This window comes from Mustela lutreola, chromosome 14 (genome assembly GCF_030435805.1).
Source record: "Mustela lutreola isolate mMusLut2 chromosome 14, mMusLut2.pri, whole genome shotgun sequence".
NCBI classification, from domain to species: Eukaryota; Metazoa; Chordata; class Mammalia; order Carnivora; family Mustelidae; genus Mustela; species Mustela lutreola.
This window is the reverse complement of record NC_081303.1, coordinates 73524979-73544580: the sequence shown is the minus strand read 5'-3', so window position 1 is coordinate 73544580 and position 19602 is coordinate 73524979. Positions and strand designations below refer to the sequence as shown.

Sequence of the window (19602 nt, the reverse complement as noted above, 5' to 3'; positions counted from 1 at the left end):
ACCCCAAGTGACCTCGTACACTCCCTGAGAGGCGCGCGCCGCGAGGAGGGAGACTGGGGCTGGGGGCCGGCGGGGATGACCCCGATGGTGACCTTGCCCCCGCCCTGTCATCTCCGCGCCCCCTAAAGGCGGCTGCTTCCCGCTGCGGGAAATAATGCATCCCCTTCCCGCCCCCGCGGTCTCTCTGACCCCGGCAGACACCTCTAAGGCATCCCCTCTGGAGCGAGGGAGGGGGCTTGGGGGAGAAGAGGCGCCTGGTCCCCCGAAAGGGGTGGGGGCCGCGTTGGGGCTGAGGACAGGCGGGGTGGGGGTGGAGCCAGAGGGGGCAGGGCGGGGCGGGCCGGGCCGCGGGCCCCGCCCCTTCCCGGCGGTCGGGTCTTTAGCGCGGCGGGCGCACGTGTCGGGGGAGGCCCGGCGGCCGCGGCTGGGAGCGCACGGACGGCTGCGGGGCCGGCGCGATGCTGCGGGGCGAACCGCGCGGGCAGCGGGGCGGACACGGCCGGGCGGCGGGGCCGGGCAGCCTGCTGGCCTGGCTGATGCTGGCGTCCGCGGGCGCCGCGCCCTGCCCCGATGTCTGCTGCCCTCACGGCCCCTCGGGGCTGCGCTGCTCCCGGCCTGGGGCCCTGCAGAGCCTCCGCCGCCTGCCGGCCGCAGAGAACCTGACGGAGCTGTGAGTGTCCGGCGGGCGCAGGGGAGCGGGCGCGGGGGGCGCGGCAGCGGGGCGCGGGGGCAGGCGGGCGTAGCCGGGCCCCGAGGGCGCGCGCTCTCCTCTGGCCAGCGGGGTCCGGGGCGGGGCGTGAGACTGCACCTGGGCCTGCCTCTGCCCCCGTGGCTCCCCGACCGCCACGGCAGTGACCGTCTGGACGGTGCCTGGCGCAGCCGGGGCAAGGGAGCTGTCCGTGGACCCGGTTTGAGCCAGCCCCGCCGTCCAGAAGCAGCCTCTGGAGAGCAGACAGGAGGAGCCTGAGCTCTGGGTTGGCTAGCTGCGGGGAACCCCTCCGTTTGGCACCCCTACCGCCGCAGCCCCTTTCCAGGGGGAAGCCAGCCCCTACCCTGCTGCTGGCCATGACCAGGCAACACCAGCTCTGGCCTCTGGAACTGGGGATTGAACTGGAATAGGGAGGCGGTGGGGCGGAGGCACAGCGGGGCGGCTGAGCTCCCTCTTCCCGTTTGCACAGTCTCTTGTCCGTGATATCCCTTGATCTGGGGACTGAGGACGAGACTGCTGGCTTCTCTGCCCCCGCCCCGTCTCCCTTTCCACCCTTATCCCCCTACTGGGGACAGAGAGCCAGGGCTCATGATGACAGACTCTCCTCTTTTTGGGGCCCCAACCTGGGAGAAATCGCCAGCATTTTGCAGTACTCTGACAACCTGCAGTCATTGGTTACAAAATACTGGAGTACTTGTTAGCAGCTGGGGAAACCTATGGGAGTATTCTGTGATAATTGGCCTAGAGGTACTCGAGCATCACAGGGCGATGCCTGGAAAATGCTTGAGTATTCTGTGTAGTTGATGGGACCAGCAAGACTTCTAGAAGAGGGGAGGGACTGCTAGAAAAATCCTTGTTCTGCGGCCTGGGGCTTAGAGGGTGGGCAAGGAGCTGGCCTCAGGCGCGACGGTGATGGGTTGGAAGGCGTCCGAGGTGGGAACCATCACTGTCTGGAAGTTACTCGAGCAGACTGTGATAATTGGCAGCGAGGTCCTCCCGTATCTCGTGGTAATTAACGGGAAGGTCCTCCATCTCTCTCTTTAATGGCCCTAGGGAGACCAGAAGGAGAGGAGATGGCCTTGTCTGGGTCTGGGCTAAGGCTCTGCCGGAGGGGAGGGGCTGCTGTGCCCAGTCCTGTCCCCTCAGCCCCCTGCACCTTCACTCCAGGGCCCAGGCTCCAGAATGTTCCCGTCATAGCTCTTGTCCCTGTTCCCTTACCCAGTGGGCCCAGCCCCCCTTGAGGTGGGGGCATGGGCAGGCTAGGCTGGGGACCAGGAGCCATGCAGGGTGGGGTGCTGAGCGGACCTGCTGGGCGAGGCAGCGGCCTGACCCCCAGCCTCCGCCTGCCCGTCCCCTCCTCCTCCCTCACCCGCAGAGCTAACGAGGAGATAATGGACTCGAAAAGACAGATTGATGATGAATCCAAACGAATGAGGCAGCTTTGAGTGTGCTGCCGGACAGCTTGGTCACGGCGGCTGCCGCCACCCCTCCCTGGTCCCTCCAGCTCTAGACTCGGTGAGCCGAGTTACAGGAGAGTGCTCCCTAGGACTGGGGGAAGGCTGCCTGGCTGGTGCAGCTGGGGTCCCCCCGCTGGGAAGTAGGGGGAGGGGGAGAGGTCACGCAGCTTGCATCCCCCCCCTTCCTCTGGTTCAGCCAGGGAAGGGGAGAAGCGTGAGGGGAGAGTTCTGAGAAGATACAGTGAGTCAAAGGCCCCTGGCAAGTGTGCGTGTGTACATGTCTGTGTGTGCAAGGGGTGGGGGGGTTCGCTGACGTGCCACAGCAGGGCACCCCAGTTCTCAGGAACTCCATGGCATGCCAGATCCCGAAGCTGGGCAGGCCCCAGGGTGGCGGCAGCCTCCGTCCCTGCACACCTGTCCTTCTGTCCCAGCCCCGGCCTGGCTTTCTGTGGTGCTCTGTCCTGATCTCTTTGTGTCTCTCTGTCTCCCTGTCCTTATCTGTCTGTCCCCTGGCCTGTCTCTCTCTCTCTCTGCTAGTCTCTTCCTGCTCGTTGTCTCTTTCTCCGCGTCTCTGGTTCACCACCTGTGTTTTCATGCCCCCCTCGAGCCTTCCCATCATTGTCTTGCCCTGTGAGCCGCCTGTCTGTGCCTCTTCACCACCCCTGTCCCTTCTCCAGCCGCCCAATGCCCTTGTCCCCCTTCTCAGGTCCCTCTTGGGGCAGGGAGGGGCTCAAGGGGTCCTCTGACAGCCTCCGTGCCTCTTGTTTGCTCTGCTGAAGGGTGGGGGCAGTCGGAGCTGCTGCCTGAGCGTGGGGAGGGACTGTGGCTTTGAGGGAGGGGTGTGTGCGCGCGCATGCACGCGGGCACGTGGGTTAACGAGGGAGCAAGGGTGCAGCGGTGTGGTCAGCCCAGATGGGGAGTGTGTGTTTGGGAACACACAGATTCACATGCCCACGGGGTTCCCTCTGTGCTGCGGGGCCATAGTGAGCCTCGGTCTCTGTGAAGCGGGAGTCCCAGCGTGACCCCCATTTCTGAGCACGAACAGGAGAGGCCTTGGGCAGGAAAGCAGACCCCTAAGCTGAGAATGGGGTTCTGTGTGTTTGTGAACGTGGGGCCACTGCTGTACACGAGAGACCGACGCATACCTGTGTCGGGCATGACAGTGGGAGCGTGCCGACAGGCCTGCCTCTGTGTCCATGCATGTACCAGGGCTCCTGTGGACACGCGCGAGGTGGTATGTGTGTGTGTGTGTGCCCGTGTGTGCACACACGAGGGGTGGAGTGTGTCTGCATGCTGGTGAGGACACATACACATGTGTGTCCATGTATCTGTATGTGCACGGGTCGCGTGTGACCGGTGCGTGTGTGCAGCTGTGCGTGTCTGAGTGCACGCACCTGCGTTTGCGGTGCCGAGGGAGGCAGGCAGGTGGGCGTGGGAACTTGAGGGTGGACCTGGGCCCCTGTGACCCCCACCCCCTCTCCCCACAGCCACATCGAGAACCAAGTGCATCTGCAGCGTCTGGAGGCCGTTCACCTGCGGGGCCTGGGGGAGCTTCGAGACCTGTGAGGGGCTGTTGGTGTGGGGTCCGCGTAGGGCCGGGGGACCAGTGACTCGGAGGCCGAGAGCGGAGGGACTGGAGGAGACCAGAAAGCTCAGGGGTCTCTGGGGTCCAAGGCAGCCGGGGAGCCTGTAGGGGGATGGGAGGTCCAGGGCTCACACTGGGGGTTGGGGGCTGGTGTGGGCGGAGGGGGGGGGCCCCGAGGAGCAAAGGGCCTGTGGGCTGACCCTGCTGCGTCATCTCAGCACCATCGTGAAGAGTGGACTCCGCTCCGTGGCACCCGACGCCTTCCGTTTCACTCCTCGGCTCAGTCGCCTGTGAGTGGCCAGCCCTGGGCGGTGGGGGGGACCCCAGATGGGTGACTGCTGGGATTGTGCCCCACCCCCCAGCTGCTGTGAAGTAGGCCCCGACCTGGTCAGGGACATGGCCTCACCCATTCCCCTGGGGCTTCTCCACAGCTTCAGGGATGCTGGTGATCTGGGACCCCACCCCTCTACCCTACCACCCCCCTAAACCCCAAGCCCCACTCCCACCCCCATCAGCCGCGGCGTCCGTGTCCCTTGCTCCCACACTTCATGCCACAGGGATGCGTCTCAGGGGCGTCTGCCCCGTTTTTCTTCCCGGAGTTCAGACACACCTGTCCAAAGGGCGTCAGGGGCAGGAGCGTGCCCCAAGTTCTGGCTGGGGACGCCACCTCCCACCCCCTCCTGGCCCCCGGGGGGAGCCTGGGAGCTGGGCCATCAGATCGGCCGCCAGTCACCCTACCCACCCCCGGGAGTCACAGCTGCCCCTCTCTAGGCGGCGGGCGGGGGCGGCAGCGGGCAGGGGACGGAGACTCTTGGAGTCCCTCGCAGCCCCTCTCTGGCCTCTGGGGCCAGCAGTTCAGTTCCTCCTTCTTACCATGGCAGACAGACAGACAGACAGACAGACAGCAGGGTCCTGGGGTCCTCTAAAGTCTCGGCTGTGTCTGGTGATGTTGCAACAGAGAAAAGGTGACGTTAGGCGCCTCCCTCATGACAAAGTGGGGCTTCGGTTAGGAATGTGAACCCGTGAGATGTCGCATACTCACGTCCCTGAGTCTTGGCAGCCAGCGCGGCGAGAGGGAGCAGCAGCCCATTTTACAGATGAGGGCTCTGAGACTCCCGGAGGGGACGCTGTACCGCCACACCGAGCTGTGTCTGGTGCTGGCCTGGGCATTCTGTCCGATCCCTGGGGGCCCCGGGGTCTCTGAGGCGAGGGCAGCTGCGGAAGTCCTCTGAGATCCGCGCCACCATCCCCTATTCCTCTGGCCCGTCTAGGCTCTGTGGGGAGGGGAGCACAGATGGAGGCCCTTCCCCCAGCTGGGGTCTCAGCACTTTGCCAGCTGGGGCCAGGGTAGGGGGGAGAGGAGAGCAGGCTGTTCCCTGAGACCCCCTCCCTGGGTTCTGGGGGGGTTAAGTGGAGTTAACTCTCGCGGTCCCAGCAAGAAGAAAGGGACTCCAAGAGCCTAACGTGTCCCCACCCCAGTGCCTCCTTGGCTGGTCCTAGTTGCCAGGGTTGGGGGGACTGGGGGGGTTGAGATGTCAGCTTCCCGTGGCTCCTCCCTCCCTCCCTCTCCCTGGGTCAGAGCAAGGTCGGTGGCTCAAGGCGGCCGTCTCTATCTCAACTCCCGCAGGAATCTCTCCTTCAACGCTTTGGAGTCTCTCTCCTGGAAAGCCGTGCAGGGCCTCCCCCTGCAGGAGCTGTGAGTGTGGGCCTTCTTGGGGGGCCAGAGCTGTGTGTGCGTCGTGCGCGGGCGTGCGGATCTCTGCTTGTAGGGGCGGCGGTGGGTGGGGTTGCTCTTTGGGGACTCTGTCCACGCCCGTGACCCCATCCGAGACTGTTAGGCCCACTGGAGGGGCGTCCCGCCCTGGGGGCGGCCAGGTTGTGGGGGGAGAGCTGGGTGGCCAAGGCTGAATGCGCTGGGCGAGGGGGCCGCACCATTCCCTATGCCGGGGTGTGCGGCTGCCCGTGTCGCCCGGACCCCACGCACACACCTGTCTTCCTGAGGAGCCTGCTGGGGTAAAGGAATCCATGTAGCCCCCAGCCAGCTCCTGGGCTTTCTGGATTCTATTTCTTGTAATAACGTCTTGTTCCTGGGGTGCTCGAGAGGCCCCTTGCCCCTGTCGCCCGTCCTTCACCTCCGGATCTGCCAGCCTGGGGTCTGCCCACACTCCCTCGTACCTGCTACTTCGTTCTCTGGGGCTCCATAAGCCTGACCCTGGCCCGGTCCCTGACTCTCTTGGTGTCCCCTGTACCCACAGGGTCCTGTTGGGGAACCCTCTGCACTGCACATGTGCCGTGCACTGGCTGCTGCGCTGGGAGGAGGAGGGGCTGGGTGGCGTGCGCGGACAGAAGCTGCAGTGCCCCGGGCAGGGGCCGCTGGCCCTCTTGTCCAATGCCAGCTGCGGTAGGTGCTGAGGCTGCATAAGGGGTGGGGAGGAGCCACAGGCCTGCGGAGGGAGCCCTGCACAGGAGCCTGGGGAACAGACACGGGCGAGAGCTGGGGGTGCTGAAGGTTGGGGGGCTCTGGGTGTCACCAGGAGGGGCTCAGGGCCACTGAGGCGGGTGGGGGAGGAGGCACCACCCTGGGGGAGGGCTCAGAGACCACTCCCTGATCTAACGTCCCTTGGCCATCCCCGGGCTGCCAGGCGTGCCCGTGCTGAAGGTCCAGATGCCCAACACCTCCGTGGACGTGGGGGATGATGTGTCGCTGCAGTGCCTGGTGGAGGGGCGGGACCTGGAGGGGGCCGGCTGGGTCCTGACTGAGCTGGAGGAGCTGGCCACGGTGACGGTGAGAAGCCCTTCGCTGCCCTGTCCCTCCACTCCCCCTCTCCCTGGGAGACGCTTGGACAGGACGCAGGGGACAAAGACAGGGAAAGAGAGACAGTGAGGAAGAAGCACGTAAGGGAGGGACAGATGCGCTTCGACCCACGGGGCTCAGGCTTGTTCTGTGGGGCCGGCAAACACCTGCCCTCACGATGGGCACTGGCCCAGCGGGGACCCTAGGAACATGGTGTCTGCTGCCGGAGAGACAGTCCCTGGACCCCCAGACCATCCCTCCCAATCACTGGTTTTCTAGGCAAGGGAACAGGCCTGGGGGTCTGAACGGCGCTTGTGGTCCTGCATCCAGGCCGTCCCCAGGGGTCTTCCCATCATCGTCTGGAGATGCTGGAAGCAGATCCTCTTGTGTGTGTGATGAGCTCGTTAGTAAAGAAAGTCCCGGTCCAGGTCCAGCTTTCTCACTAATGAGTTTTTGGACTGACTTTCGGAAAATCTGTCTACACTTTGGTTTTCTTACCTGTCAGCTGAGGAGGTGGACGTGATGACCTTTGATGTCTCCACTGCCTCTGGCCACGGCTGCTATCTTGGTCTTGCAGACGTGTCTTTGGCTCTTTGTGCTCAAGCGGGCGGTGGCAGCCCCGAGTAGCCCCAGCTGTCTCCGGCCTCGTTGACAAGGTCACCAGAGGCCAACAGAAGGTGACGCCCACCCAACGACCTGGCCCCCAGTGGGTGGACACACAGGGTCCGGCCCCTTGGAGGAGCCAGGCCAGGGGTTCACTTTGGGAGGGGCTGTACCCCCAGGATGGCTGGAGGCCCTCGGGACAGTATTGAAGGAAGAGGAGCCACTGGGGCCAGGGAAGCAGGCGCAGTGGTGGTGGTGGTGGGGGCAGAGCCACCGAGCAGAGCCACAAGAGTGAGTGACGGAAAGGTGACAAGGTAGAGGCAAGAGGTCGGCCGTGACCACCAGTGGGGAGACCTTAGCTCAGCTGTTTTGGGAAATTCCGGGGTTTTGCTTTTCTCTTTGGGAGTTTTCCATGTTTGCTATTACTTCTGTTTTCTAGCAACTTCCTATAGAAAAGTCACACCCAACTGGGTTGAGGGGGGGGGAGGGGCACCCGCAGGAGGCCGGAGGGTGGTGGAGCAGCTCATAGGGCTGATTCCATGGTCTGCCCAGCACCCACAGGGATTTGGGGGAGGGGGGCCCTCAGACAGAAGCTTGGAGCAGGGCCCGGCTTCCCCCTGGAGGAGGCTGGAACCGAGAGCCTGGTCAGGGTGAGGGAGCTGTTCCCCATCTTCAGCCTTCCACTCCAGGGGAGGTCCAGGGGAAACGTCTCCTCCCCCGGCACTGAGTCGAAGGGATTCCGCATTTCTGAAATTTCCAGACAAATGAGGCTGGTCCACCGCTCCATGGCCTTCCATCATTGTGATGGAAGTAGCTTTCTAACACGTGAAAGGATCATTTTGTCTACCTGCGTGGCTTATAAGGCAAGAAAGCCATGGTTCAGCAAGATTAGGAATTGTCCCGAGGTCACGTAGCTGGCACGCGTTCCCCGTTTCCTAGGAAGACAACCTGAACCTGATCCAGTGTTCCCACGGTGATTCAGAGTCCCGTCACTGCCCAGTCACTGCCTCTAGCTTCAGGCTCTGCGTTTATCTGCCAGAGAGGGTCGGGGCGCTGTGGCCACTTCTGCCTGCTGCCCTGGTCTCTCTGGGCCTGAAACTGCCAGCACCACACGCAGAGCAAGAATGACTCGTGCCTGTTGGGTCCTTGGCCTTCTGGACATCGGCCGAGCTGCTGGGACGGTGGTCCCCGTTCAGGGTAGTCCGCTCCTGTTTTGAGGCTACGGGTCATGTTCTTGATTTTTTCGGATCATTAAATCAATGTTCCAGGAGATAGTCTGCGCACGCGCTCTAAAGAAGGGCCCTTTCTCGGCTGTGTTCTGTCTTCTCCGTCCTCCCTTCCCCGTTGCCTCCACCCCTCCTCTCTTCTCCATCGGAGCCGGAGCCGCAGGGATGCCCCCAGGACAGCGGCTCTAGCCCCTGCCTCCATACCCAAGCCTGCGCCGCCCTTCCTCATTTACTCTTCTCTTTCCCGACCCAGCAATCTGGGGGCCCGCCATCCCTGGGGCTGACCCTGGCCAACGTCACCAGCGACCTCAATAGGAAGAATGTGACGTGCTGGGCAGAGAATGACATGGGCCGGGCCGAAGTCTCCGTGCAGGTCAACGTCTCCTGTGAGTCCCAGTGACCGCCCCCCCCACCCCCCCACCCCGTCTTCCCTGGAAAGAGGCTCTGAGGGTCGGGGCTGGAGGATGGGGCTGGGATAGGTATCTATCTCCCGAGCGGCTCCCGCCCAGCTGTTTCCAGATTCCCATGAAAACCCGATCCTGTGGGGGAAGTCCCGAGGACTCGTCAAGGCCAGAGGGATGGGGATAGATTTCTTTCTGGCCCCCTGCCCAAGTCCTGCTACCTGAGGCCCTCGGCTCTGGCTGCCCAGCTGTTCTCACTGCGTTGCTCCCTGCCCGACCCGTCGGAGCCATTTTGCTGTCCCTCCGAGCTTTACAAGAGCAAATTCCCCTCCTGAGCGCTCCTCTAGGCTCACTGCCTAATTTCCCTAGTCTGCCAACAAATTATTTTTTTTGAAGAGTTTATGTATTTATTTGACAGACAGAGAACACAAGTAGGCAGAGAGGCAGGCAGGGGAGGGGAGGGGGAAGCAGGCTCCCTGCTGAGCAGAGTCCGATGGGGGGCTCCATCCCAGGACCCTGGGATCATGACCTGAGCTGAAGGCAGAGGCTTAACCCACTGAGCCACCCAGATGCGCCTCAACAAATTACTTTAGATCATGTACGTTACACAACTTTTCTTCTTTAGTTGTAAAATCTAGCATAGATGTGTGAACACTGACACTTTAAACAATCATTGTTCTTTGGCTCTTTCAAACACACGCACTCCCTTTCCCCACCCTTTTTCTCTGTACCGACCTGACTTCCGGGATAGCTGTTTCCTTGCTTTTAAAAAATAATTGTACGCACGTGTGCTTCCCTGTCAGTATGGCTTAGTTTTCCCTGTTCTTATACATTATAGAGACGGACCCTCCAGCAAGTTCTGTTCTGGGCTTAGTTTCTTCTATGCAACATTGTATTTGTAAGAGTCACCCCCCCACTCCCCCCATGCTGGGAGCATCTCTTGCTCATTGGGTCCTTCCCTGCTGAGTAGGGCCCCCAGGGCAACATCTGTGTATCTATTATCAAGAAGCTTTTGCTGGGGCGCCTGGGTGGCTCAGTGGGTTAAAGCATCTGCCTTTAGCTCAGGTCATGATCCCAGGGTCCTGGGATTGAGCCCTGCATTGGGCTCTCTGCTCAGCGGGGAGCCTGCTCCCCCCCCCCCTCTCTGCCTCTCTGCCTGCTTGTGATCTCTGTCAAACAAATAAATAAAATCTTAAAAAAAAAAGAAGAAGAAGAAGCTTTTGCTTTCCCCAGGTTGGGTCTATTTCAAACCCATATTTTTTTTCCAAAAGCATTTTTTTTTCTTCAAGATTTTATTTATTTGTCAGAAAGCGAGAGAGAATGAGCAGCGGGGAGAGGCAGAGGGAGAGGGAGAAGCAGGTTTCCCACTGAGCGGGGAGCCTGATGTTTGATGCGGGGCTCGATCCCAAGACCCGGGGACCGTGACCTGAGCCGAAGGCAGGCGCTTAATGGACAGAGCCACTCAGGCGCCCCTTTTTGAAAGCGTTTTAACTACGTGTTTTTTGCTTGTTTGATGTTTCGGCCCTCTCCCCACTACTTAAGCTTAACTGCCCTTCATTTTTCTGGACCCTTATCCAAAAGACCACATGTTTCGTTTCCGTGGCCGCGACCCCGCTTGCTGGGGGCTGTCACTCCCGGCCACCTAAAAGCTCTCCAAGCCTGTGAGCTGTGTGCACCCGCTGCTCGGTTTATTTGCGATTTCCTGGCAGCTTTCCTCAGGAGCTCCCTCCCTGTGCACTTCGTCAGGCCGGTGGCCAGTTTCCCTTCGGCCGCCGCCTGATTTCTGGCTGTGCCCCGCCCCCCAACCCCCTGACTTGTCAGGTCGGCGCCAGGTCCCCTCCGGCTGCTCCCTGACCTCCGGCTGTCCCTCTCTCTGGTCCGTAGTCCCCGCCAGCGTGCAGCTGCACAGGCCGGTGGAGCTCCACCACTGGTGCATCCCCTTCTCGGTGGACGGGCAGCCGGCGCCCGCCCTGCGCTGGCTCTTCAATGGCTCCGTGCTCAACGAGACCAGCTTCATCTTCACCGAGTTCCTGGAGCCCGCGGCCAACGAGACCATGCGGCACGGGTGCCTGCGCCTCAACCAGCCCACCCACGTCAACAACGGCAACTACACGCTGCTGGCCACCAACCCGTCCGGCCAGGCGGCCGCCTCCGTCCTGGCCGCCTTCATGGACAACCCTTTCGAGTTCAACCCTGAGGACCCCATTCCCGGTGCAAGGGCCACCCCAAGCCCGGCACACGACCCTCCTCCCCGGGGCCCCTCGCTGCTGTGGTCCTGACCGCAGCTGGAGTGCCTGGTCCTGGGCGGAAAAGAGCCTGGGGTTCTGGAGTCCTGCTCTGCGCTGACCTCCCTGCCCTGCCTCCGCCGAGCCCTGGGAGCCCTGAAGCCCCGGGCTGCCCCCCCCCCCCCCCCCCCCCCCCCCGTCCCTGGGCTGGCCGAGGACAGGGCGGTGCACCAGCGCGCAGGTGCCGCGGGAGAAGGGCCCGGGGCCTCTCCTCCTTGAGGCCCGGCCGCCCCACCCCCTCCACCGCACGCCCCGTCCCAGGAAGGGATGAGTCCGGGGCGGGGGCAGTGGGAGAGGGAAGCCTCACGGCTCTCCGGCCGCCATCTGACCGCTTTCTCTCCTCCCCCTACCGCAGTCTCCTTCTCGCCAGTGGGTGAGTAGCCCGGGCAAGAGGGCAGGCAGGTTCTGTCCGGTCCCTGAAGCCGAGGCCCGGGCAGGGGGCACGGCGGACCTGAGGCCCGAGGGCTCAGCGGGGGTGGGGGTGGGAGCTGCTGCAGGAGACACCATGTGTGTTGAGCCCACTCTCCGCCCTGTGTCCCCACAGACACTAACAGCACCTCCGGAGACCCCGTGGAGAAGAAGGATGAAACCCCTTTCGGGGTAAGCGTGAGACGGGGGAGCTTGCCTCCGCCCGGGGATCGGGAGGCCGGGCTGGCGGCTCGGTGACAGTCATTTCTGGTCAGAGTCTGGCGGTCTGACCCCGAGGCCCGGGGCCCCAGGGGGGGAGGAGGCCGTTCGGGGGGCTCGGACACGGGACGGGGAGCTGTTTGCTCTGGGGGCCCTCTGAGGGAGCGGGCGGAGCTCGGCTCTGACCGCCCCGCCCGCAGGTCTCCGTGGCGGTGGGCCTGGCCGTCTTTGCCTGCCTCTTCCTCTCCACGCTCCTCCTGGTGCTCAACAGATGTGCACAGAGGAACAAGTTCGGGCTTGGCCGTGAGTAGGGGTGCGGCAGCGGGCTGTGTGCACGTCCGTCCTGCTGGCTTTGTTTGCCCCTGGCTCTCCCTGACCCCGGCCTCCGTGGGGGGGGGGGCTCGGACACGGTGGAGAGTTAGGGGGTGTGTGTCAGGGTGGACGAGGGCCGGGCCGCAGCATGTGTGGGGGTGCGCGGGCCTGTCGGGCCGCGGTGGGGAGAGCGTCAGGAGGCGGCTGCTAATTGGCGGCTGGACTGTAGTCAAACACTAAGTGGGTCTGGGAGGTCTGAGCTCGGCGGGGGTGGGGGGGAGTTCTTTGGTGGCCCCACAGGGCCTGGGGTTGGACAGGAGCCAAACAGAGAGAGTGCCTCCCCTTCCCCTGCTGGCTTCCTCTCTCCCCTGCCTCACCCCTGCAGGGTCTGGGCTGGGGTTGCCTGGTGCCCTGCACCCCGACAGCGGCCAGCGTGTGCACCTGGGGTGTGACCCCTCCATAAGGCTGTGTCGTTCCCCCAGGCGCCGCCGTTCTGGCTCCAGAGGACGGATTGGCCATGTCTCTGCACTTTATGACTTTAGGGGGCAGCTCCTTGTCCCCCACTGAGGGCAAAGGTTCAGGGCTCCAAGGACACATCATCGAGAACCCACAGTACTTCAGTGATGCCTGTGAGGAGCTCTCCTGGGTCAAGGGGGGGGGGCTGGGTGTGCGTGTGCGTATGCGTGTGCGTGTGCATGTGTGTAGAAGCCCCGTACCCTCTCCTTTGGCTGCCCCGGGCCCGAAGCAGCATCTCTCCCATCCCCCATCCCCATGTACACCACAGCACGGGACTTTGGGGAATGTACGAAGCCTTATGGTCAGCCCCTGCTGGCCCGTCCTTCTGGACGCGGCGGGGCTCCGGTCTGACCCCACACACCCCCCCGCAGGTGTTCATCACATCAAACGCCAGGACATCGTGCTCAAGTGGGAGCTGGGCGAGGGCGCCTTCGGGAAGGTCTTCCTTGCCGAGTGCCACAACCTGCTGCCAGAGCAGGACAAGATGCTGGTGGCTGTCAAGGTAAGACCCTGTCCCCGAGTTCCCACAGGCCTGAACCCCACGTCCCGGAGCATCATCGTTCCAGGGCCGGGAGCTCAGGCTGGGGCGTGGGCTGCGGGCTGCGGCCCTCGGGTGTACGCAGGGGAGGGGCACCCCCCTCCTCCGCTCCCCACACTCAGTCCTGCGGGCCGGTGTCCAGGCGCTGAAGGAGGTGTCCGAGAGCGCGAGGCAGGACTTCCAGCGGGAGGCGCAGCTGCTGACCGTGCTGCAGCACCGGCACATCGTGCGCTTCTTCGGGGTCTGCACCGAGGGCCGCCCGCTGCTCATGGTCTTTGAGTACATGCGCCACGGCGACCTCAACCGCTTCCTCCGGTAGGAGCGCCCGTCCCGAGCCCCTTCCCTACAAGGGCACCCCGGTTGTCTGTCAGGCCGAGGGGCGACCCTCGACAGAGCAGGAAAGCCCACCCCTGTCCCCGAGGAGCTCCGAGGTAGACATGTGAATGCGGGGCTGTCTGCGCACGGGATGGGGCGGTGTGGGGGTGGCACAAGCAGAAGTCAGGGCACGACAGGCCGGCAGCTTGCAGGGGTGTGTTTGCATGCACAGGGGCGGGGGGGGGGGTGCGCGGAAGCCAGGCCTGTGGGGGTGACAGCATAGAGAGCTACAGCGACAGCAACAGCCGGTCCCAGGGCTCCTGCCGCCTTCCAGGCACTCTGCTCCCACCCGGAACCGTGGCTGCGCGCACACAAGTGTATCTGGACGAGAGCGTAGATAGAGGCCTTCTTCAGAGTCTCCAAGCGTACGTGGGACTTTATACCTGCAGAAAGTCACTAAAAATTCATTTCTTTGGCTTTGGACAGAACTACTCTGATATGTTTACTCATGTGTGCCATGGTTTTAATAGCTTCAAGAAATGTGCCCATTTCACAGATGAGGTGTAAGCGGCTTGCCCAGGGCACCCAGTGGGGAGTATGGCCCCAGGTGGAGCCCTGCTCTCAGTCCCTGACTGTGATGGTCACATGTGCCCTCTGTTGAGTCCTTGGATAAACACGCTCCCTTCCCCAGGATGGCGTGCGGTGACCTGTGAGGCGGGGAGGGGGAGGGCCGGGCTTACACTCAGCTGTGACGTCCTAGCTGAGCCAAGAGCTTTCCTCCCTGGCCTCAGTTTCCCTGCCAGTCAGAGGGACAGTGGAGGGCTGTGGTTCTGGGTGAGAAAGCACTGTGTGTCTGTTCAGCTGATGGTCGTGATTTGGTTTCCAAACGCCCCCTTGGGAGTGAAGGGTCTTCCACTCCATCAGGCTTGGGGGAGACTCCAGAGCAGAAGCTTACCCTGTGGGCGAGGAGGGTGGGGAGCAGGAGGGAGGTGATGAGTGTGGAGGTGGATGGGCTCAGGAGACTGGAGTCAACGGGAGGCCGGCTAGGAGCGCCGGCTCACCAGACACCGTGTGGGCTCCGTGCAGAGTGCTGGGGACGCAGGCCAGGGACGGGCCACCATCTGGGGTCCTGGCTGTGGGAATAGTGGCTCTCAGTGCTGGGGGGAGCACAGGGAACCAAAGGAGAGAACCGTGAAGACTCCTAGATGAGTCTGGAAAACATTCCCTAGGAAGCCCGTCTGTTCTGCCTCTGGGCCTTTGTTCTTAGAGTTCGCGCTGCATGGTAAGCCAGGTCCCCCCTCCTCACTTCATCCTCCTGTGTCTCTGACCCTTTTCAATGGCTTACTCCCCTCTTTTCTTCAGGGTTTGAGTCTCAGTTTAAATGTCTCTTCCTCCAAGAAGTCTCCCCTGATTTCTTCCATCCCTGGCCTGAGTGATCAGGTGCCCCTGTTGATCTCTATCCTACTCTCCACGGTAGCTGTGGTGACGGGCACACTGGGGTGTTTAGTAAGCCCCTGCCAGACAGAAGGAAGAAACAGATGAGGAGTAAGTTGGCCTGTGGGAAGGGGCAGTCCCGACAAAGCCATTGGCTCGGGCTGGGGTCAGAAGAAGGACTATCTGGGGAATGGAGCTGAGTGACCAGGGACTGATCCTGAGTGGCGGCTGTGGGAGGTGGAAGGCGTCCTGGAGACCTTCGGCAGGAAGAAGAACCCCACAGGAGGCTGAATATTGACAGCAAAGTTGAGAGAGACTAGAGGACCCCCAGGTTTCAGGCTCGGAGCCTGAGGGGGGAAGCGTCCCTTCACAGAAGCAGGGGCAGACCTGGGGGTAGAGGGTGAGCATCTGTAGGGCCCTGTGCGAGGCGTCTGTGGGCAACAGATGCAGGCCCGTGGGCGGCTGGCTGCTGGGCTCCGAGTTCACAAGGGCTGCCTTGTGGGGGGGGGGGGGGGTGGCGTCCTGAACGTGGGAAGTGTGGGCCATGGTGGAGGCTCCGGAGGTGGGCACACCTGGTGGCCCCCCTCCCAAGCCCTCCAGACACCTGCCTCTCTGTTCCTTCTTCCATTCTCGGAGTCCTCCCCACCACCCCCCGCCCACCCCAGCTCCCCGGTTCCGGGTCCTCAGCTTCCTGAGGGCTCTCCCCGCCTCCCAGCCCGCTCCCTCTCCCTCACTCTTCTCGGCAGGTCCCACGGGCCGGACGCCAAGTTGCTGGCTGGCGGGGAGGACGTGGCTCCGGGGCCCCTGGGCCTGGGGCAGCTGCTGGCCGTGGCGAGCCAGGTCGCGGCGGGGATGGTGTACCTGGCCAGTCTGCACTTCGTGCATCGGGACCTGGCCACGCGCAACTGTCTGGTGGGCCAAGGCCTTGTGGTCAAGATCGGGGACTTCGGCATGAGCAGGGACATCTACAGCACGGACTATTACCGCGTAAGGGTCTCTGGTGTCCCCCGCCTTGGGCGCCGGCGCACCCTTCTCTTCCTGGGCGCGTGGGGGCCCAGGCTGCCTGTCTCTGGACTCAAACCCCGTCTTACCGCCTGGGCCACACAGGAGGGTGTCTCCGCGCTCCGGGGAGGCACAGAGAGGACTCCCTCGCTTAGCCTCCGACCCCCAGAGCCCCTTCCATTCATCTTTAAGGACCCACGGGCTGGGGTGGGTGGGTAGCTACCGGGGCGCTGCGCCTCGCGGGGCTGGGGAGCGGGTGCGGGGCACAGCGGGGCGCACCCAGCCCCCGTGGTGACGCAGCGCCCTCCGCAGGTGGGGGGCCGCACCATGCTGCCCATCCGCTGGATGCCGCCGGAGAGCCTGCTCTACCGCAAGTTCACCACCGAGAGTGATGTGTGGAGCTTCGGCGTGGTGCTCTGGGAGATCTTCACCTACGGCAAGCAGCCCTGGTACCAGCTCTCCAATACCGAGGTCAGCGCCGCCGCCGCCCCCGGCCCTGCCTGCCTGGTCCCCGTGCCCCCACCCTGCGGCCGCCCGCAAGCCTGGGGCCTCCTCCACACACACACACACACCCCCCCCCCGGTCCCTCTTCCCGCTCCCTAGGATTCCTGCCTCCTAGCCCGGGCCCAGCTGGCTCCTGGGGGAGCCTCAGAGCACTTTACAGATGGAGCCCAGACCCCCGTCCTCAGCTGTGTTTTATGGACGCAGCAGGCATCATCAGGGAGGAAGGGAGAGGCGTGGACGAGGGGCAGGCGCTGGAGGGCCTGACACTGCAGCAGGAAGGCTGGAGGTCAGACCGCAGGAAGGACAGGCCGCCCCCCTCCGCCCTCCGGCTGGCTGGGCCAGAGCAGGCCCCAGGTGTTCTGCCTCCCAGAGCAGCCTCCCGCCCCCCTCCTTGGCCCGCAGCTGTCAGTCTCCATTTCTCCTAATGCAGTCCGCTCCCTGGAGGCTGTTGGGGCGGGGGAGAGGGTTATAGATTTTAATTTTCTCAAGCACGGAGAGAGGGAATGGAATTAGTGCTGCCCATAACCCAAGTCCTTTAATGGGGAGGGAGGGAGGCGGGGAGAGACTCCAGGCTGCGCCACCCACCCCCCAGCCGCCATCGCTCCTTCTGTGGCGCGCTTAGCTGCTCTAACAGTCCTTCCTGGAGTCTGACTCGGGTCTTTCCTGCTGCAGTTTCTGTTCAGAAGTGCTAGGTCCCCCCCGAAGGGTACCTATAGAAGCCAAAAGGAACTGGGGTTGCCCTCTACCTTAAATGGCCCGCCAGCCAGTCCCCAGGGCCTTTGCCTGCAGGCCCGCACTCCTTACCTCTGGCTCTCGGAACTGGGAGCTCGAGCCCCTGCCCCTTCCTCACATCACCTGTCAGGTCTCCTGAGGGCCTGATTCCGGCCCGGCCTTCCCAGCCTACAAAGCCTTAACCCTTCCCGCTGCCCAGCGTCCGGGTGGAAAGGAATCTTGGGGCTCCCTGCCTCCTTTTAGATTATTCGTAGCCAGGAGTCCCAGCCGTCTGTGGGACCCTCCTGGAGAGCCTCCGGGAGGCCAGGGCCAGGGTGGGGGGCGGCTGCGCTGGCCTCTGGCCCCTGCTCCAGCGCCCGGTGCCCTGTTCTCTCTCCCTCCGGTGGCCCCAGGCAATTGAGTGCATCACGCAGGGGAGGGAGCTGGAGCGGCCCCGGGCCTGCCCCCCAGAGGTCTACGCCATTATGCGGGGCTGCTGGCAGCGGGAGCCCCAGCAGCGCCACAGCATCAAGGACGTGCACGCCCGGCTCCAAGCCTTGGCCCAGGCGCCTCCAGTCTACTTGGACGTCCTGGGCTAGGTGGCCAGCCCGGGGCCTGTGCAGCCCGAAGCCTGGGGTCTGCCCCCCGCATGACCCCTGCCACTGCCAGCAGCCCCAGGGTGACCTCGAAACTTCTAACTCACCCTCAGCATGCCAGAGGGGACAAGTGGGGTCTGGGGCGGCTGCTCCTGCTCCTCTGGGCAGGGTCTGTCATAGCAATTATATTTATTATCCCTTGGCCGCGTGTCTCTTGCCAGTTCTTGTGATGACGTCACTCTGGGGGTGGATTGAGCCTCAGGTGGGGACACTCCTCCTGCCGCTCGTTCCCCGCTGCGGTGGTCCTACTCCCGGTAGCTGTCGCCGCCAGCGGTGGCAAACCCTCCTGGGCCTGGGGCCACTGTGTCCGGGAGGTGGTGGAGTGGCCTCGGGGCGGGCTCCCCAAGCCCCCGGCCCGAATCGGCCGTGCTCAGGAAGGCTCTTGCTGGAGCGGGAGGGACAGAAGCTCGCCGTTGTGTGGACAGGAGGGAGGCATCGCTGGGGAGGGTCTTCCTCGTGTTTGTCCCCACGGAGCAGAGCAGGCGCGTGTAGACCATGATGGGAGAGAGGGAGATGGGCGTGCGCGTGTGTGACACGTGTGTGCGGGTGTGTGTGCAGGAGTGCGGCGGGGTGGGAAAGGAGCAGGGTGAAGCAACACTGAGGGAGGCAGGACACGTGTTGCTTCCCCTCGTCCCTCTTCCTGGCTCTGAGGGCTCTGAGCCCAGCACCTGGGGGCCGGCGCCTGGGCAAAGCGGCTGTTTCCTGAGGACACAGGCCTCTCCCTGTCCCATTCTGCCCAAGGAGGAGGAGGGCTCTCCCTTCCTCTCTGCCCGTTGGAACACCACTGGCCTTACCGCGTGGCCCCAGGCTTCTGTAGGCTCCGAGGCTGGCTGAGGTCCTCCCCGCCCCGCCCCCGTCTTCCTCACCAGGAGCCCGGGAGGAGCGGCCCCCCCAACTCTGGGCCCAATCATCCGCTCAGCTCCCGCAATAACCCGCGCTCCCCATGGCTCCTCGGGGCTGATGTCGCGGTGTCTCATGTCCCTGGGCGCCCAGCTCCCCGCCCCAGTGATTCAATCTGGGTCTTATCACCCCGAGGCCTAGCCCGATGGTGTCTGCCTCTTGTCCAGGCTGGTTAGTGCTAATGGAGGTCTGACCCAGGGCTGCAGGCTGATTGATGGGGTGGGGGGTCTGGTCCCTGAGGGCCAAGTTCACAGGCCCTCCGTCCTCTTCTGACCTGGGAGGGGTGAGGCGGTGCGGCCTCTCCCGGTGACGGGGGCTTGCTGCAGGTGGAGGAAGGGGGAGGGGGACAAAGCGGCGGGAGAGACAGGGTCAGGACCAGAGCCGACAGGTGGGGCCGCAAAGCCGCGGAGAGAGACGATGCAGAGACACGGGCCGGACCCACAGACGTGGAGACACGCAGAGAGACTGTGCGGGGGCTGTGGGGACAGAGGAGAGAGCATGACGGACACCGACGGACAGACGGGGGGGATGAGTGGTGGACACAGACACGGGCCTGCCGGGCAGCTGAGTCCGAGCGCGTCCCGGAGAGCCGCGCCGGAGTCCTCACCCGAGCTCCGTCTGTGGGCTCCGTCCTCCAGCCGCTCCTCAGGGCTGAGGAGGGGGCGGCAGACTGGGAGGCTCCGTGGGTGGAGGCTGGGGGGCCCCTCCCTGAGCAGGATTTGGGCCATCCCTGAAGCAGAGGGGACGCAGGTCAGGCAGTAGAAGGGAGCCGCCAGGGCAAGTGGATCCTGTCCAAGGTGGAGAGCGTCAGGGCATGAGAAGACCTCAAGCCCTCAGCCGGCGCTGTTGCTGGAGAAGCGGGGCAGGTAAGGTGAGGGCTTCTGGGAACCAAGTCCAGCCGGCGAGGGGAATGGTCTGCGACAGCGTGGGAGAGGGGACAGGAACAGGAGCTGCAGCCGGTCACTCAGACCCTTCAGGTGACCTGAGCCCAGGGCCTCGTCTCACTTGGTGAGGAGGGGGCTGGCTT

At 63.8% G+C, this 19602-nt stretch overlaps 1 protein-coding gene across 1 annotated transcript; it reads left to right on the top strand.

The window, feature by feature from the left end:
- The first annotated feature begins 458 nt into the window (after positions 1-458).
- Positions 459-17817, top strand: NTRK1 (neurotrophic receptor tyrosine kinase 1). Its single transcript, XM_059146377.1, has 17 exons — positions 459-670; positions 3654-3728; positions 3970-4041; positions 5379-5447; positions 6007-6152; positions 6394-6536; positions 8628-8760; positions 10660-10986; positions 11416-11433; positions 11605-11660; positions 11888-11990; positions 12482-12628; positions 12887-13017; positions 13196-13368; positions 15549-15789; positions 16117-16275; positions 17433-17817. The coding sequence occupies exons 1-17, from the start codon at positions 459-461 to the stop codon at positions 17616-17618; spliced, it is 2391 nt and encodes a 796-aa protein (XP_059002360.1). The 3' UTR covers positions 17619-17817.
- Positions 17818-19602: the final 1785 nt, after the last annotated feature.

Bases quoted from the DNA above. Each gene is read 5' to 3' on its own strand.
- NTRK1 (XM_059146377.1), top strand. From the start codon at position 459: ATGCTGCGGGGCGAACCGCGCGGGCAGCGGGGCGGACACGGCCGGGCG. The intron at 4,042-5,378 runs GTGAGTGGCCAG...CAACTCCCGCAG, and splicing joins ACTCCTCGGCTCAGTCGCCT to GAATCTCTCCTTCAACGCTT. The intron at 5,448-6,006 runs GTGAGTGTGGGC...CTGTACCCACAG, and splicing joins GGCCTCCCCCTGCAGGAGCT to GGTCCTGTTGGGGAACCCTC.